General features: G+C 45.2%; 2 protein-coding genes across 2 annotated transcripts in view; one reads left to right on the forward strand and one right to left on the reverse strand.

The window, feature by feature from the left end:
- Nucleotides 1-2,859, forward strand: part of LOC132826025 (ectonucleoside triphosphate diphosphohydrolase 8-like) — an 88,206-nt gene extending 85,347 nt beyond the window's left edge. The window contains exon 8 of the mRNA XM_060841746.1: nt 2,626-2,859. Coding sequence (XP_060697729.1) covers nt 2,626-2,859 — 234 coding nt within the window. The remainder of the gene's footprint in view (nt 1-2,625) is intronic.
- A 12,040-nt stretch (nt 2,860-14,899) lies between these two features.
- The window catches only part of LOC132825752 (NADPH oxidase activator 1-like), an 81,518-nt gene continuing 77,331 nt past the window's right edge, over nt 14,900-19,086 (reverse strand). Inside the window, exon 14 of the mRNA XM_060841202.1 lies at nt 14,900-15,227. Coding sequence (XP_060697185.1) covers nt 15,082-15,227 — 146 coding nt within the window. The 3' untranslated portion in view covers nt 14,900-15,081. The remainder of the gene's footprint in view (nt 15,228-19,086) is intronic.

Here is a 19,086-nt window from a genome sequence, read left to right on the forward strand (position 1 = left end):
TTCTTCAGCTAGAAGGTCTGCAACACAGACAGTGTGGTGATTGATTCAATCATGGTTTTCAAACAGAATTTTGATACTTATATGAAAGAAAAGAAATCTGGAAGTGGGACTAGGTAAGTTGTTTGTGCAGAGAGCCAGAAGACATGATAGACTGAATACTCTCCTCCTGTTCTGCTATCGAACAGTGACAAAGTTATAAACGGGTCTTATTTACTTTCAAACACTTGCCAGGGAGCAGGATGGAGTCAGTATCTAAGGATTAGGAATCTGAAGAAGGAATGCAAACCCAATGCCCTTAATCTTCCCAATAGTTAATTAGTGGAAATTTCGGTGAATCCAGTGCTGGATTTTGGATAAGTGTGTTATGGTTAAGTGACAGTGGAGGAGTTGAGAGGTGGTGAGATGGAATTTGGTGCTGTCAACATAAATTATAAACACAGCATGTTTTTCACATGCTGATAAGAAATAGGAGGAAGTGAAGACTGCAGATGCTGAAAATCAGTGTCTAGATTGGAGTGGTGCTGGAAAAGCACAGCAGGTCAGGCAGCATCTTCCCACATAGTTGAAGATGCCCTCCAATGCATCTCAACATCCCGCACCTCTGCCCTCAAACCCCACCTCTCCAACCACAACAAGGACAGAACCGCCCCCCGTCCTCACCTTCCACCCTACCAACCTCTACATAAACCGCATCATCCGCTGACATTTCCACCATCTCCAGATAGACCCACCACCATGGATATATTTCCCTCCCCACCCCTTTCCGCAAAAAATGTTCCCTCCGGGACTGCCTAGTCAGGTCCATGCCCCCCAACAACCCACCCTCCCCTCCTGGCACCTTCCCCTGCCACCGCAGGAATTGCAAAACCTGTGCCCACACCTTCCCCCTCTCCTCCATCCAAGGCACCAAAGGAGCCTTCCACATCCATCAAAGTTTCACCAGCACATCCACCAATGTCATTTATTGTATCCGTTGCTCCTGTGCAGTCTCCTCTACATTGGGGAGACTGGATGCCTTCTTGCAGAGCTCTTTATGGAACATCTCCAGGACACCCGCACTAATGAACCCCACCGCCCCGTGGCCCAACATTTCAACTCCCCCCTCCCACTTGCCCGAGGACATACAGATCCTGGGCCCCCTCCACCGCTGCTCCCTCACCACCCAACACCTAGAGGAAGAACGCCTCCTCTTCCGCCTCGGAAAATCTCAACCCCAGGGCATCAATGTAGACTTCACCAGTTTCCTCATTTCCCCTCCCTATACCTTACCCCAATTCCAACCTGCCAGCTCATTACCGTCCTCATGACCTGTCCCACCTGCCAATCTTCCATCCCACCTATCTACTCCACCCTCCTCTCCAACCTATCACCTTCATACCCACCTCCATCCACCTATTGTGCACTTGGCTACCTTTCCTCCCAGCCCCATCCCCCTACCATTTATCTCTCCACTCCGGGGGCTCCCTGCCTCATTCCTGATGAAGGGCTTTTGCCCGAAACATCGATTTTCCTGCTCCAAGAAATAGGAGAGACCAAAGACAGCTCTGAGAACTCAATGTCAGATCTGTACACTGACAACACCTCTTACCAATTCCACTGTTTTGAGGTGGCCTGCTACTCATCAGCATCCAGGACAATTTCAGCAAACATTTCATACAGACATAGAATCATAGAATCCTACAGCACTGAGACAGGCCCTTTGGCCCTAACTGGTCCATGCTGACCAAAATGTCTATCCACGCTAACTCCATTTCACTGCAGTTAGCCCATATCCTTCTAATCCTTTCCTATCCATGTATTTCTCCAAATGCCTTATAAATCCTGTTAATGTACCCGTCTCATTCACTTCCACTGGCAGCTCATTCCAAATGCGTACCACTCTCTGTGTAAAATAGTTGCCCCTCAGGTTTCTTTTACTCATTCCCCTCTAACCTTAAACTGATGCCCTCAAGTCCTCGATTCTCCAACTCTGGGAAAAAGATTGAATGCTCTCACCCTATTCACGCCTTTCATGATCTTGTATGCTTCTATACACTTCTATAACATCCCTCTCAGTCTACCATGCTCTAAAGCAAAAAGTTTTCATTTGTCCAACTTCACCTTATTATTCAGAGCCTTTAAACCTGGCAACATCCTTGTAAATTTCTTTTGCACTCTTTCCAGTTTAATAACATCCTTCCTATAGCAAGGATACCAAAACTCATTACTCATGAGTTTGTTCTGTTCCTTAGCCACTGACTATACATCACTACATGAATACACCAAACACAGGCAAAAAAATGTCCCTCTCTACCAAATATCTATTGTCCCCATCTTTGACTTATCTTTGACTGTGCTGAGATGAAGATGGGACTCAACTTCTATGATGGCTCACACATTTGACAGGCTAATGAACATGATTTAAGCTCATGTATGAAAATTTTCAATTGGGTGAGCCCTTGTACTGTATCCTAAACACCAGGAATACTCTAACTTTCTAGAAGGTAGGTAAATATGTTGGTCATGCATATGTTTTAAAGAAGAATCATACAGTTTTGAGCTACCTTGCTTCAAACAAAACATTGTTGGATGTGCAAACCCAATGAGGTGGCCAATGACTTTCACGGGGTGTTTCTTTTTTGACAGATTGGACAGACAGACATCGGATGGACCCTTGGCTACATGCTGAATCACACCAACATGATCTCTTCCAAACCTCCAGGGAAAATAAAGACTCAGTCTAATACCGTCTGGTCTTCTGTCTCTTCTATCCTCGGACTGACCACTTTATTGTCTGTGTTGGTCAACGTGATTCATTTTAAACAAAAAGCTGAATCGAAAATCCAACCACTTGCTGGGAAATTTCATTGTGCCAATTGACTTCAAGATTTTAGGTGATCACTGATGGGGAGGTACAACTGTAATAACTGTAATAAATTACCCTGTTGTTTGCAAAGGAATCTGATGGTCATAATATTTAATTCAGTAGCTTTCCAAATCAGCGTGTCATCTACACTTTATATTTATTGTCATTAGTGCCAGATCACATTTCCTAAGTGGCAACACCTCAGCATCAAGAGTCAGGGATCTTTGGATGAGGGAAGGTGATGGCCTACTGGTATTATCACTAGACCTTTAGTCCAGGAACTCAGTTAATGTTCAGGGGACCCAAATTTAAATCATGAAATCCTTACACTGTGAAAGCAGGCCATTCTCCCCATCCAGTTCACACTGATCCTCCAAAGAGCATCCCATCCAGACCTACCCTCTTACCCTATCCCTGTAACCCTGCGCTTCCGAGGCTAATCCAGTTAACCTCATTCCTGATGAAGGGTTCCTGCCCGAAACATCAATTTCCTTACTCCTCAGATGCTGCCTGACTTGCTGTACTTTTCCAGTGTTACTCTCATCTTGACTCTGATCTCCAGCATCTGCAGTCCTCATTTTCACCTAATCCATTTAACCTGCATATCTTTGGACTGTGGGAGGAAATCAGAGTACCCTCAGTAAACCCATGCAGGCATAGGGAGAATGGGTAAACTCAACAGACACCTTGGGGTGGAATCAAACTCGGGTCCCTGAAGCTGTGAGGCACCAGTGCTAACCACTGAGGTACAGCGGAATCCTGCCACAGCAATAGACAATAGACAATAGGTGCAGGAGTAAGTCATTCAGTCCTTCGAGCCTGCACCACCATTCATTATGATCATGGCTGATCATCCTCAATCAGTATCCTCTTCCTGCCTTATCTCCATAACCCTTGATTCCACAATCCTTGAGAGCTCTATCCAACTCTTTCTTAAATGAATCCAGAGACTGGGCCTCCACTGCCCTCTGGGGCAGAGCATTCCACACAGCTACCACTCTCTGGGTGAAGAAGTTTCTCCTCATCTTTGTCCTAAATGGCCTACCCCTTATTTTTAAGCAGATAGTGAAACTTGAATGCAGTGAGAACAACCGGAATTAAGAATCTACTAATGACCATCAAACCATTGTCAATTGCTGGGAAAACCCATCTGATTCACTACAGTGAAGGAAATCTTCCATTCTCATCTGGGCTGGCCTACAGGTGACTCCACAACAATGTGATTGACTCTCAACTGCCCTCTGAGTGGACTAGCAAGCCACTCAGTTGTATCAATTATCGTGAAGTTTTAAGGAAAAAACAAAACTGGATGTCCACCTGACATCGCCTAAGGCACCGACAAATACATCGCAGAAGTAGCCCTGTCGACCCTAAAACATCCTCCTTGCTAATGTGAGGACCAGTGCCAAATAGGGAAAGTTGTCTCACAGACTAGTCAAGCAACAGCCTGAGTTTGGACTGATACCTTGTGCATGACAATGCCCCAGACACGACCATCACCATCTCCAGATACATCCTGTCACATCAGCAGGACAGACCAGCAGTGGTGGCAGCACAGTGTTAGATAGTCAGGAGGGAGCTGACCTGGGAGTCAGAGACAGTAAGAACTGCAGATGCTGAAAGTCAGAATCAATAGATGTGAAGCTGAAAAACCACAGCAGGTCAGACAACATCCAAGGAGCAGTAAAGCCAATGTTTCAGGCCAAAACCCTTCGTCAGGATAGAGAGGGGGAGAGGAGTCCATCAGTAAATGGGGAGGTGGGGTGGGGGGGTTGGGGGGGAAGGATGGGTGGGATGGTGATAGTTGGCTGCAGGTGAGGGGTATTGCGATTGGTCAGTGGGAAGGGTGGAGGGTATTAGGGAGTGCTCCACATTCATTCAGAACCCAATGAAATCTCATGGCTTCAGGTTAAACACCGGCAAGAAAACCTTCTACTGATTACCATATCCCATTCTCCCTCAGTTGATGAATCAGTACTCCTTCACGTTGACCAACATTTGGAGGAGGCACTGAGGGTGGCAAGGGAGTCAAAATGTACTCTGGGTGGGGGATTTCAATGTCCAACACCAAGGGTGGCTTATAACAGCACTACTGATCAAGCTGGTTAAATCCTAAATGCTTAGTTGTTAGACTGCAACTGGTGAAGGAACTAACAAAAGGGAAAAACATACTTGACCTCATCCTTAGCAATCTGCCTGTGCAGAATCAGCAATGACAGTATTAATAAGTGTGATCACTGCACAGTCCTTGAGAAAATGAAGTCATGTCATTACATTGAGAATACCCTGTGTTGCGTTGTGTTGGGTGGCACTATCACTGTGCAAAATGATCCATCTTGGCCTCCTCTGGTGGTCCCCAGCACTACAGATGCCAGTATTCAGTTAACTCGATTCACTCTGTGTGATATCAAGAAACAGTTGGAGGCCCTGGATTGTGATGGGCCCTGACAACATTTCTGCAATAGTACTGTAGATCTCTGCTGCAAAACTTGCCCCGCCCCTAGCCAAGGCAAAATTGGCATCTTCAAAATGTGGAAAATTGCCATGCATATCCTGTGAGCAAAAAGCAAAAATCCAATATGACCAATTACTGCCTGATCAATCTTCTCTTGATCATCAGTAAAGTGATGGAATGTGTCCTCAACAGTGCTATCAAGCAGCACCTGCCCAACCATAACCTGTTAATTGATGGCAGGTTTGGGTTCTGCCAGCTCCTGACTTTATTACAGTTTATTATTCAAACATGGACAAAGGAGCTGAATTCCAGAGATGAGGAGAGTGCCAGTCCTTGATACCATCGAACAGAGAAAAGTACAGCACAGAACAGGCCCTTTGGCCCACGATGTTGTGCTGAGGATTAATCCTAATGTAAAATAAAATAATGTAACCTACGCACCCCTCAATTCATGGCTATCCATGTGCATATCCAGCAGTCGATTAAGTGTCCCCAATGACTCTGCTTCCATCACCACTGCTGGCAACGCATTCTATGCATTCACAACTCTCTGCATAAAGAACCATCCTCTGACGTCTCCTCTATACCTTCCTCCTAATATCTTAAAACTATGACCCCTCATGCCAGTCAATCCCGCCCTGGGGAAAAGTCTCTGACTATTGACTCTATCCATTCCTCTCATTATCTTGTATACCTCAATCAAGTCACCTCTCTTCCTCCTTCTCTCCAGAGAGAAAAGTCTGAGCCAATTCAACCTTTCCGCATAAGGCAAGCCCTCTAGTCCAGGCAGCATCCTGGTAAACCTTCTTTGCACCCTCTCCAAAGCCTCTGTATCTTTCCTATAGTAGGGCGACCAGAACTGGACACAATATTCCAAGTATATTCTCACCAGGGATTTGTAGAGCTGCAGCAAAACCTCGCAGCTCTTAAACTCAATCCCCCGTCAATGAAAGCCAAAACACGATATGTTTTCTTAACAACTCATCCACTTGGGTGGTGACTTTGAGGGACCTATGTACTTGAGCATCAAGATCCCTCTGTTCCTCCACACTGCCAAGACTGTAGTTCATTGAGTGTGGCATCAAGGAGCCCTAGAAAAATTGGGCATTGGGACAAGCTCTCCACTGGCTGCATACATCTCTACCACATCAAAAGATATTTGTGGTTGTTGGAGGTCAGTCCTCTCAGCTCTAGGACATGTCTGCAGGAAATCTTCAAGGTAGTGTCCTAGGTCTGCCATCTTTGGCTGCTTCATCAACAAACTTCCCTCTGTCACAAGGTCAGAAATGGGGGTGTTTGCCATGATTACACAATGTTTACACAGTCTTGACTCCTCACACACTGAATGAGTTCATGTTCGAAAGTGACAAGATTTGGACAATATCTAGGCTTGGGCTGACAAGTGGTAAGCAACATTCGCACCACACAAATGCCAGGAAATAAGCATCTCCAATAAGAGACAATCTAACCACTTTCCACTGATATTCAATGGTATTACCATCACTAAATCCCCCATCACCAAGCTTCCTGAGGGTTACCATTAACTAGAAGCTCAACTGGACTCATCATATAAACACAAGAACATGTCAGAAACGAGGAATATTATGACGAGTAACTTACCTCCTGACTTCCCAAAACCTGTCTATCATCTACAAGGCACAGGTCGGAAGTGTGATGGTATAATCCCAATTGCCTGGAAGGATGCAGCTCCAACAACAGTTTAAAAACCAGCCAGGACAAAGCAGCCCGTTTGATTGGCACCGCATCCATTGGCATCCTCTCCCTCCATTACCGATGCTTAGTAGCAGCAGTGTACACTACAGAAATTCACCAAAGAAAGCATCTTCCAAACCCATGACCATCTCCATCTAGAAGGACAGGAGTAGCAGATGCATGGGATTACTACCACCTACAAGTTCGCCTCCAAGTCACTCACCAACTTCACTTGGAAATGTATTGGGAGAAAGCGAGGACTGCTAATGCTGGAGAGTGTGCTTGGAGCTCTATGCTGAAGAAGGGCTTATGCCCGAAACGTCAATTCTCCTGCCCCTCAGATGCTGCCTGACCTGTTGTGCTTTTCCAGCACCACAGTCTTGACTTGAAAATATATTGCCATTTCTTCTCTGATGCTGGGTTAAAATCCTGGAATTCCCTCCCTAATAGCATTGTGGGTCAACTTACGGCATATGGACTGCAGCGGTTCAATGCAGCTCACCACCATCTTCTCAAGGGTAACTAGGGATGGGCAATAAGTACTGGCCTAGCCAGTGATGCTCACATCCTATAAGTGAATAAAAAAATGTCAATCAAGGGATTGAGTCCAATTCATGAGGGTGTTAATCATGAGCTTGAAAACAACATTTACATTTTCATAGGAATTGCATACATTGGTCAGAACGTAAGTTTGGATTTTCAGCAGTGATATCAGCAGCCCAAAGACATTTATTAAAAATAAATCAAATAGTTCAAATCAAACAATGGAGAATAAAGAAATTGAACAAGAAAGTGATTTGGAAATCTGTTTCTTGATCAAGTGGATATTGAAGGTTCTGCAGATGATGATGAAGATATGGCCAGTAATCCTCCTTGATTCAAGAATATATATTACTGTGCTACCTGACACTTTAAAATGGGTTCACACCATAAATCTTCAATCATCAAAATTCAAGATCCAGGATTGGGGAAGTATTATAACTAGGGATAACAAGCCAAATCAAATCAACCTTATTATTACTAGATTTGCAACGCAGTGAAATTAAAATATATAATGAACCTCAAAATTGTTCAATTGTTCCTAACCAGACTTCATGAATAAAGATCTTAGACATCAAGTTTATAACATAAACAATTTATTGTTAATGCTGTAACTTTAGCAAGACAAAGCTAAACAAGGTCACCTAATTAATGTCGATGGTTTAAGCCCATTCTTCTTTGATCAGAGCTTCACTCTCACACAGACAGGTACACACAGTAATGGAATAACTCTTAAAATAATTGAATTATAATTTGCTAGTTCAATTAAACAGTTTCAAAGGATAGATGTCGAACTTTCAAGCCAAACTTTCATGCAGTTTCAATGGAGAGATGCCAAGCCCTTGGGCACATAACTGTATATCTACTTTTGAAGTCATCAGTGAAGGCAACCAGTTCAGTGGATTTTCAGAGTATTTACTTATTTCTGACGGACTGGAATTCTTTTCTCAGAATATGAAACAATTCTTTAGCTGTACAGAAAACTGCAGAGAGTAAAAACACAGCAGCCAAGTTTCCAAAATCACTCTGCACCTGCTGACAAATAGTTAGAGTTGGTTTTCTCTTTTTCTTTCTTTTATTATCATCTGTCATAGACTGGTTAGTGTCAATCCTCCCTTGACTGACTAACTTAACATCCTGGGCAATGACAATGCACATTGTCCATAGTGTTCCTTAGGTTAGTGCTGATCACCAACAGCTACATCTGCATTCATTTTATTCTCTTTTAAAGTATGCAACTACTCAAAGTTCAACTAACCATACCCTGAACTTTCAAATTTCCATAAAAAAGTTAGAAACGTAAAGAAAAAAGTAAGATTCACTTCAGAGGCCACATCATTCCAGCTAAATATGGTTTAAAGCAACAGTTATGTACAATGGTAAAGGCATTAAGGGGCCTTTTAAAGTCTTACAGAATCAGAAAAAAGTCCTTTAAGATTTGGTAAACTTGTTTCCAAATAGATGTCTTACAATGGCCACCAGACTTTCCACTTCAGATGAAAGATACCATATATCATAGGGTCAGAGAGGTTTACAGCACAGAAAAAGGCCCTTTGATCTAGAGCCAGTCAAAAACAACCATCTAACAATTCTAATGCTATTTTCCAGCATTTGGCCAATAGCGTTTCTGCCTTGGAATCGCAAGTGCACATTGGAACACTTTTTAAATATTATGAGGCTTTGGCATCAACCACCCTTTACAAGTGGTGAGTTCCAGATTCCCACCACCCTTTGAGTGAAAAAAGTTTTTCTTCACGTGTTCTCTCAACCTTGTAGTCCTTACCTTAAACCCATGTCCCATAATTGCACACAATGTTCTCGCTATGGCAGTATATACAGTTCCAGCATCATCTCCCTACTATTAAACTCTATGCCTCAGCTAATAAAGGCAAGTATACTATATGCCTCCTTTAATTTAAGAGATCACCGTACATGTCCACCAAGGTCTCTCTGATCGTCGGTGCTTCCCTGAGTCCTGCTGTTCCTTTGCTTTGGAAATGTCATAATGATTATATTTTCATGAACATATTCCACAGCTTTTCCAGGTTACTGCAGATTTATACCACTAAGATTGGATCACATTTTGTGAAGCACTTTCTCAACTTTACAACAGTTCCAGAATACATTTCCAGCTTCATTGGAAGAGCTTATTCCTTCAGAGATTTCTAAACAGGACACACGCGAGGGGATGAATCTGAGAGCTAGTGGTTTCTCTCAGCTTTTGTTCAATAATGCAGCATCACCGTTCAGCAGTCTTTCATTGTCAGGTAAAAAGGAGATCCTTGAGGATAGCAATTACTCCTGGTGCTACAACCTAGTGAGGATAGGAACAGGAGAATAGAGCAGATGAATGTGTGGCTGAGGAGCTCGTGCAGGGGAGCAGGGTTCACAGTTTTTGGATCAGTGGTGCTGGAAGAGCACAGCAGTTCAGGCAGTATCCAAAATGCAGCAAAATCGATGTTTTGGGCAAAAGCCCCACAGTTTTGGATCATTGGAATCTTTTCTGAGGTAGAAGTAACCTGTACAAGGGGGACAGATTGCACCTGAATTTGAAGGGAACTAATATACTGACAGGGAAATTTGGTAGAGCTGCTCAGGAGGATTTAAACCTTTGAGGTGGTGGTGGGGGGGGGGGGGGGGGGGAATAGCGGGGATGTTGAGGACCAGAAAAATAGTGAGGCAAGAGATCAACCTGACACTGGTAGAGTTGGGAAAAGGAGTGACTCAGACAATCAGGGCAGGCAGGAACAAAGCAAAAACAAAGGTAGGACTATTAATTAAGCTGCATTTATTTCAATGCAAGAGGCCTAACAGGGAAGGCAGATGAACTCAGGTCATGATTAAGAAGATGGGACTGGCATATCATAGCAATTACAGAAACGTGGCTCAGGGGTGGACAGGACTGGCAGCTTAACGTTCCAGGATACAAATGCTATAGGAAGGACAGAAACAAGGGGGCAAGAGAGGAGGGAGAGCGGCGTTTTTAATCAAGGACAGCATTATCGCTGTATTTAGGGAAGCTATTCCTGGGTATACATCTGCGAACGTTATTTAGGTGTAACTGAAAAATAAGAAAGGGATTGTGTTATAGACTGCCTCAATAGTCAGTGGGAAATTGAGAAACAAATTTGTAAGGTGATCTCAGTCATCTGTAATAATAATACAGCATTAATGGTTAGGGATTTTAACTTTCCAAACACAGACTGGGACTGTCATAATGTTAAGGGTTTAAATGGAGAGGAATTTTCTAAATGTGTACATGAAATTTTTCTGATTCAGTATGTAGATGAACCTACTAGAGAATGTGCAAAGATTGACCTACTCTTGGGAAATAAGGCAGGGCAGGTGACTGAGGTGTCATTAGGGGAGCACTTTGGGGCCAGTGACCATAATTCTATTCGTTTTAAAATAGTGATGGAAAAGGATAGACCAGATCTAAAAGTCGAAGTTCTAAATTGGAGAAAGGCCAATTTTAATGTTATCAGGCAAGAACTTTCAAAAGTTGATTGGAGATAGATGTTCACAGGTAAACGGATGGCTGGAAAATGGATAGCCTTCAAAAATGAGATAACGAGAGTCCAGAGACAGTATATGCTGGTAGGTTTAGGGAATACTGAATGACTGGATAAATTGAAGTTTTGGTTAAGAAAAAGAAGGCAGCATATGTCAGATATAGACAGCATAGATCAAGTGAATCTTTAGACGTGTATAAAGGCAGTAGGAGTGTACTTTAGAGGGAAATCAGGAGGGCAAAAGGGGAATGAGACAGCTTTGGCAAATAGGGTTAAGGAGAATCCAAAGGGATTTTATAAATAAAATAAGAACAAAAGGCTACTAGGGAGAGAATAAGGCCCCTCAAGGATCAGGAAAAAGTGATAACTGCAGATGCGGGATATCAAAGTTGAAAAGCGTAGTGCTGGAACAGCACAGCCGATCAGGCAGCATCCGAGGAACAGGAGAATCGATGTTTCAAGCATAAGATCTTCATCAGGAATGAGGGGTGGGGGGTGCAATTGGGCTGAGAGCTAAATGGGAGGCAGGAAGGTCGGGGGGGGGGGGGGAAGGTAGCTGGGAATGCGATAGGTAGACGAAGGTGGAGCATGATGGTGATTGATGGGAGTCGAGGGTGGAGCGGATAGGTGGGAAGGAAATTAGACAGGTAGGACAGATTAAGAGAGTGGTCCCAAGTTGGAGGGTTGGATCTGGGATAAGGTCGGGGAGGGGAAAGAAGGAAACTGGTGAAATCAGCATTGATCCTGTGTGGTTGGAGGGTCCCAAGGCGGAAAATAAGACATTCTTCCTCCAGGTGTTGGGTGGCTAGAGTTTGACGGAGAAGGAAGTCCAAGACTTGTGCATCCTTGGCGGAGTGGGAGGGGGAGTTGAAGTGTTTGCCCACAGGCGCTGGGATTGTTTTGTGTGCGTCCCAGAGATGCTTTCTAAAATGTTCTGCAAGTTGGCGTCCTATATCCCCAATGTAGATGAGACCATGTGGTGCTGGAAAAGCTGGCCAGGTGGCATCCAAGGAGCAGGAGAATTGATATTTCAAGCAGAAGCTCTTCATCAGGAATCAATGATAAGCAAGGCAGCCTATGTGTGGAATCACAGGAGACGGGGGAGATAATAAACAAGTATTTTGCATCAGTGTTTACATGGAAAAGGACATGGAGGATATAGAATGTGAAGAAATAGATGGTGACATCTTGAAAAATGCACACATTACAGAGGAGGAAGTGCTAGAAGTCTTGAAACACAAATAAGTGGATAAATCTCCAGGGCCTGAGCAGCTGTACCCTAGAACTCTCTGGGAAGCTAGGGAAGTGACTGCTGGGTCCATTGCTGAGATACTTGCATCATCAATAGTCACAGGTGGGGTGCTGGAAGACTGGAAGTTGGCAAACATGGTTCCACTATTTAAGAAAAGTGGCAAGGAAAAGCTTGATGATTTTAGACTGGTGATTTACATGTACTTAGAAAGGCAAGGACTGATTAGATTAGATTAGATGGATTAGATTAGACTTACAGTGTGATTAGGGATAGTCTACATGGTTTTGTACATGGGAAATCATGTCTCATGAACTTGATTGAGTTTTCTGAAGAAGTAACAAAGAGGATTGATGAGGGCTGAGCGGTGGACGTGATCGATATTGATTTTAGTAAGGCACTCGACAAGGTTCCCCATGGGAGACTGGTTAGTAAGTTTAGATCTCACGGAATACAGGGAGAACTCGCTATTTGGATACAGAACTGGCTTGAAGGTACAACAGAGGATGGTGGTGGAGAATGGACTTTCAGACTGGAGGCCTGTGACCATTCAGACCAGGATTGGTGCTGGCTCAATTGCTTTTTGTCATTAATATAAATCATTCGAATGTGAACATAGGAGGTATAGTTAGTAAGTTTGAAGATAACACCAAAATTGGAGGTGTAGTAGACAGAGAAGAACGTTACCTCAGAATACAATGGGATATTGATCAGATGGGACAATGGGCTGAGGAGTGACAGCTGGAGTTTAATTTAGATAAATGTGAGGTGCTGCATATTGGAAAGACAAATCAGAGCAGGACTTATACATCTAATGGTAAGGTCCTAGGGAGTGTTGTTGAATAAAGAGACCTTGGAGTGCAGGTAATAGGATAGTGAAGAAGGCATTTAGTATGTTTTCCGTTATTGGTCAGAGTATTGAGTACAGGAGTTGGGAGATCCTGTTGCGGCTGTACAGGACATTGGTTAACCACTGTTGGAATCTTGCGTGCAATTCTGGTCTGCCCCTTATTGGAAATATGTTGTGAAATTTGAAAGGGTTCAGAAGAGATTTACAAGGATATTGCCAGCGTTGGAGGATTTGAGTTAGGATGAGAGGCTGAACAGGCTGGGGCTGTTTTTCATGGAAGGTCAGAGGCTGAGGGGATTTATAAAATTATGAGGGGCATGGATCGGGTAAAGAGACAAGGATCCTTGGTGAATTTCTGCAGTGCAGCTTGTAGATAGTATTGAGCATTGGTGGTGGAGGGATTAAATGTTTGTAGACACGGTGCAAAACAGATGCAGAGATAACATCTCATGAACATGTAGGATGAGCCTATAAGGAACGCTGTAGTGTAACTGTGATCTCAGTAGGCATATGATAGGTTTCTTCTGGAACTTAGGATAAGTAGGATCAGAGAGGGTTGATAAAGATAATTTAAAGAAAGCTAGATGTGTGGCCACAGCTTGTAGGAAAAACAGAAAAATTGATGTGAAAATGCTGTCAACGGTGGTTTGATGGATTGATACATTGGATCTCAATACTACACATTTCTGCCATTGCAAGAATGTTATAGATGGTGAGTGCTTATTACGTCACAAAGCACAAATTTAGTAAACTTTAAGTAAAATGTGCATTACATCATCACTGTATCACATGAGACGTAGGATAACGATTGCTTGTATATGGCGACATGTATACCAAATCAGCTGACAGCCTGGAAACATAATGACTTGAGAAAAACACAGTGATACACTCCTCAAAGATCGGTACTGGGAGCACTGCTCTGTCGATTTATACCAATAATCGGGTGGACATATAAGGCTCAGTTTCATAGTTTACAGATGATTGAAAATGACTCAAATAATCAGGAGGCTGATCACAAACGTCAATAGGACACTAACTGGTGAAACGAGTAAACGACATGGTGGATGAGAGTTAACAAACTATGAAAATGAAATTTTAAAGTAATATCATGCTTTAGGAGCCTCAAATGATATAAGGAGTGCGCTGTGATCTGGAATGCACTGACTGAAAGGGCAGTGGAAGCTTCATTACAGCCCAGAATCTGAATTTTTAAAAAACCCAAAAGGAAAATTGGTTATGGAAGAAAGGTGGGCAAGTGAAATGTTTAGAAGTAGCAGAAGTTTTGTTGTATCATTCTACGATTCTTTGTATCGGTTAAGGCATGCATTGGAGGAAGTCAGCAATGGCACCACGCACTGGTAAGTAACTGACAATATGTATCGTTTCACTTTGTGGTCGGAAATCTAAAATACAAGAGAGGGAACTTTACAGAGGGACCTAATAATCCCAAGATATTGCTCAAAGCAGAGATAAGAATCTGTATGAAGTGAAAACTAGACAAGAAACGCATAGTAATATAGAGGTGCTCGAACAATCCATCCAAGGAGGTCAAGTAATCATATGGCTGGGATAAATTAGATTCTTTGGTACAAAACTGATGGCCATCCTGCTGTGTAGGGGATCTCAGACATGATTGCCATTACCTCATACAACAGGACTCAGACTGACAGACATTGTCCCATGCAGGATGATGAATTATGATTCATCTTCACTTTTAAACAACAATAAATATGAATAGAGACAAATAGAAATCCTCTTTAATACCAGAGACAGACAAGACTCATCTTCCAGGCACCCTCTAAAGATAATTTCTCCCACCAAGTCCTTAGATCGAGCCCGGATCCCACCCACGCTTTAGGGACACCCTTGGAAATGCTGAATCACTACTTGAGAGATTCTGACTTCACTACTTCTTCTCTATTCCCCAGCCTGCACATGAACAGAATCTTCACAGTGGTCAATCTTTCTGGTTTCAGCCACGGCTGAAGCTCTCGGTCTGACAAAACACCGGGGAAAGATGCCAATGATCCCATTGGAATGTCCTTCCAGCCACTCCTCATTCACTGTGAACAAAACGGAAAACAATATGATTGCACAAGGGAGACAGGGAGAGAAGAGAATGAGGGGGAAAGAAAAGAGAGAAACAGATAAAGAGGGAGGGAGGGGATAGGGTGAAGATGTAGAGGAATGCGGGGAGATGGGGAAGAGAGAGAGAGGCAGTGAGGAGGAGGGAGTGAGAGGGAGGGAGGAGACAGAGATGGGGGGAGAAGAGATAGATGGGGGGGCAGAGGGACAGGGGGCAACTGGGGGGGGGGGAAAAAGAGTGTCAGGGAGTAGAGGGGTTCAGGGTGTGAGATGGGGAGGCCAGGGACTGAGATGGGAGTGAGGGGGCAGCTCATGAACTGAGGGGATATCATGAAGTAAGGAGGGTTATGAGGGAGTGACAGGGTGAAGGGTGGCTTATGGAGTGGGGGGAGTCTCAGGGAATAAGAGTGGAGCTCAGGGAGTAACGGGGTTACCAGGGTGTGGGGGGGGGGGGGGGGTCAGGGTGTTGGGGGGGGGAGGTCAGGGTGTGGGGGGGGAGGTCAGGACGTGGGGGGGTCAGGACGTGGGGGGTGCAGGCGTCACTGTGTGGGGGGGGCGTCATGGTGTGCGGGGGGAGTCGTGGGGGGGAGTCAAGGTGTGGGGGGAACGTCAGGGCGTGGCGGGGGGACGTCAGGGCATGGGGGGGACGTCAGGGCGTGGGGGGTTGAGGGGGAGGTCAGGGTGTGGAGGTCAGGTTGTGAGGGGGGACATCGGGGTGTGGGGGGGACGTCAGGGCGTGAGGGGTGAGGGGGAGGTCAGAGAGTGTGGGGGGGACGTCAGGGTGTGGGGGGGCGTCATGGCATGGGGGGGACGTCAGGGCATAAGGGGTGAGGGGGAGTGGAGGTCAGGATGTGTGGGGGGGGGCGTCAGGGTATGGGGTGGACGTCAGGGTGTGGCGGGGGATGGCAGGGTGTGGCGGGGGATGGCAGGGCGTGGGGGGACGTCAGGGCGTGGGGGGTGAGGGGGAGTGGAGGTCAGGATGTCTGGGGGGGGAGGAAAGTCAGGGCATGGGGAGGGGACGTCAGGGCGTGGAGAGGGGACGTCAGGGCGTGGGGAGGGGACGTCAGGGTGTGGGGAGGGGACGTCAGGGTGTGGGGAGGGGAACGTCAGGGAGTGGGGGTGGATGTCAAGGTGGGGCGAGGAGACGTCAGGGTGTGGGGGGGGACGTCAGGGTGTTGGGGGGGTGACGTCAGGGTGTTGGGGGGGGCGTCAGGGTGTGGGGGGGACGTGAGGGTGTTGGGGGGGGACGTCAGGGCGTGAGGGGGACATCAAGGTGTGGCAGGGACATCAGGATATGAGGAGGGGTCAAGGTGTGGTGTCAGGGTGTGGGAGGGATGTCACGATGTGAGGATGACGTCAGCGTGTGAGGAGGGGCCAAGTTGTGGGAGGGACATCAGGGTGTGAGGGGATGTCAGGATGTGGGAGGGACGTCAGGATGTGGGAGGGACGTCAGGGCGTGGGAGGGACGTCAGGGCGTGAGAAAGGGTCAAGGTGTGGGGGGTCAGGTGTGGGAGGGACGTCAGAGTGTGGGAGGGAGGTCAGGGTGTGAGGAAGTGTCAGGGTGTGAGGAGGGGGGGGTCAGGGCGTGAGGAGGGGGGGTCAGGGCGTGAGGAGGGGAGGTCAGGGCGTGAGGAGGGGGGGTCAAAGCGTGGACGGTGGTGGAGGTGAATAGTGATTTTTGAAAAGCAGTGCCCAGCAGATTTGAGAAAGATAAGATGGGATTGCTTTGATTGCTGAGCAAAAATACCTGGGAACCCTTCATTAGATAACTTACAGTGTGGAAACAGGCCCTTCAGCCCAACAAGTCCACACCGACCCGCCGAAGCGCAACCCACCCATACCCCTACATTTACCCCTTACCTAACACTACAAGCAATTTAACATGGTCAATTCACCTGCTCTGCACATCTTTGGACTGTGGGAGGAAACCCACACAGACACAGGGAGAATGTGCAAAATCCACAAAGTCAGTCGCCTGAGTCAGGAATTGAACCCGAGTCTCTGGCGCTGTGAGGCAGCAGTGCTAACCACTGTGCCACCGTTCTGCCCAAATCCATAGATTCATGGATCTATACTGCTGTTATTTAAAACAGCCTCTGGATTGCGGTAATAGGACATATCTTGGAGCTTTCAGCATTTGCTAGCAACATTCTTCAATCAACAAGGGTGGCACAGTGGTTCAGAAATTAGCACTGCTGCCTCACAGCAGCAGGAACTGGGGTTCAACTCCCGCCTCTGGTGACTGTCTGTGTGGAGTTTGCACATTCTCCCCGTGTCTGTGTGGGTTTCCTCCAGATGCTCCGGTTCCTCCCACAGTCTAAATATGTGCAGGTGAGGTGGATTGCCCATGCGAAATTGCCCATAGTGTCCAGGAATGTGCAGAGAATGTGGATTAGCCAGGGGAAATGCAGGGATACAGGGATAGGGTAGGGGGATGATAAAAGACAGACTCCAAAAGTCTAAGTTGGATCCAGTTTAGAACCAATTTGATTATAACTAACAGATACTGCCTTGGGAAAAAGGCTTTTAAGTTTAAAAAAACACACTTATACAATGAAAGGGTAGTGTATGGTTCGCCCAGCTCAGCTTTTCTCTGGTTTGGTTTGGTTTTTGGCTGTCTGGCTATTCACTGAAAGCAGTCAGGCAGTTGTGAAGCTGATGGACCCATGGGAGCAGGTCCAGGCAGACCCTCCCTCTCTCTGACTGCTCTCCTGTAAGACCCTGTGTTTGATTTTACCTTTTGTGCCAAGGGAATTGTTGCAAGTATTGGAACAGCAACATTAAGTTTGGATGATCTGATGGGTTTTCAGATAGATTGTTATTCTGTATTCTGTTCTCTTTTGTTTGTGTTTTATTTGGTAATTGTGTAAATAAATGCTGTTTTGTTTAAAACTGAGTGGTTTGACCAGCTGCATCTCTCCTGGAATATCCATGTTACACTTGCTTAAGACAACTAGCATAGTTAGGATCTGGACTACTTTCTTGAAATGCTTTGAGGGATCTTGCCTGGTCCACAATAGTATACTTGATAAAAGCTCATCAAATTGCTTTAATCAAATTTCCCCTTGATCTCCTTTGCTTCAAACAGAACATGGAGTTTGAGATACAGAAATAGCCTGAACAGACTGGGACATTTTTCACTGGTGCGTAGGAGATTGTATGGCGACCTTATAAAGGTTTATAAAATCATGAAGGGCATAGACAAGGTGAATGACAAGGAGCTTTTCCGTCAGGTGAGGAGAGTTCAAGACTAGTGGGCATGTTTGTAAGGTGAGAGGAGAAAGATTTAAAAAGGACATGAGCGGCAATTTTTTTCACACAGAGGGTTCTTGCGTAGAAATGAATTGCCAGAGAAAGTGGTGGATACAGGTACAATTACAACATTTAAAAGACGTTTGGATAAGTTCATGAATAGGAAAGGTTTGGAGGGATATGAGTCAATGCAAGCAGGTGGGACCATTTTAATTTGGGAACATGAGTAATGTGGATTGGTTAGACCAAAGGGTCTGTTTCCACACTGGATGACTGACTTCACTTTCTCTCAGTTGAACCTATGACTGAAATAGGTAAAAACAATGACTGCAGATGCTGGAAACCAGAGTTTAGATTAGAGTGGTGCTGGAAAAGCACAGCAGTTCTGGCAGCATCCAAGGAGCAGTAAAATCGACGTTTAGGGTAAAAGCCCTTCATCCTACGACTGAAATCCTTCATCCCTAAAAGCATTCTAGTAAATCTCCCCTGCACATTTTGAACGATCTTCACATCCTTTCCAATGTGTGCTGGTCATTAGTCTTAGCTGTTACTGACCTACTGTTTAAAAGCAATTCAGCATACTTT

This window comes from Hemiscyllium ocellatum, chromosome 21 (genome assembly GCF_020745735.1).
Source record: "Hemiscyllium ocellatum isolate sHemOce1 chromosome 21, sHemOce1.pat.X.cur, whole genome shotgun sequence".
NCBI lineage: Eukaryota > Metazoa > Chordata > Chondrichthyes > Orectolobiformes > Hemiscylliidae > Hemiscyllium > Hemiscyllium ocellatum.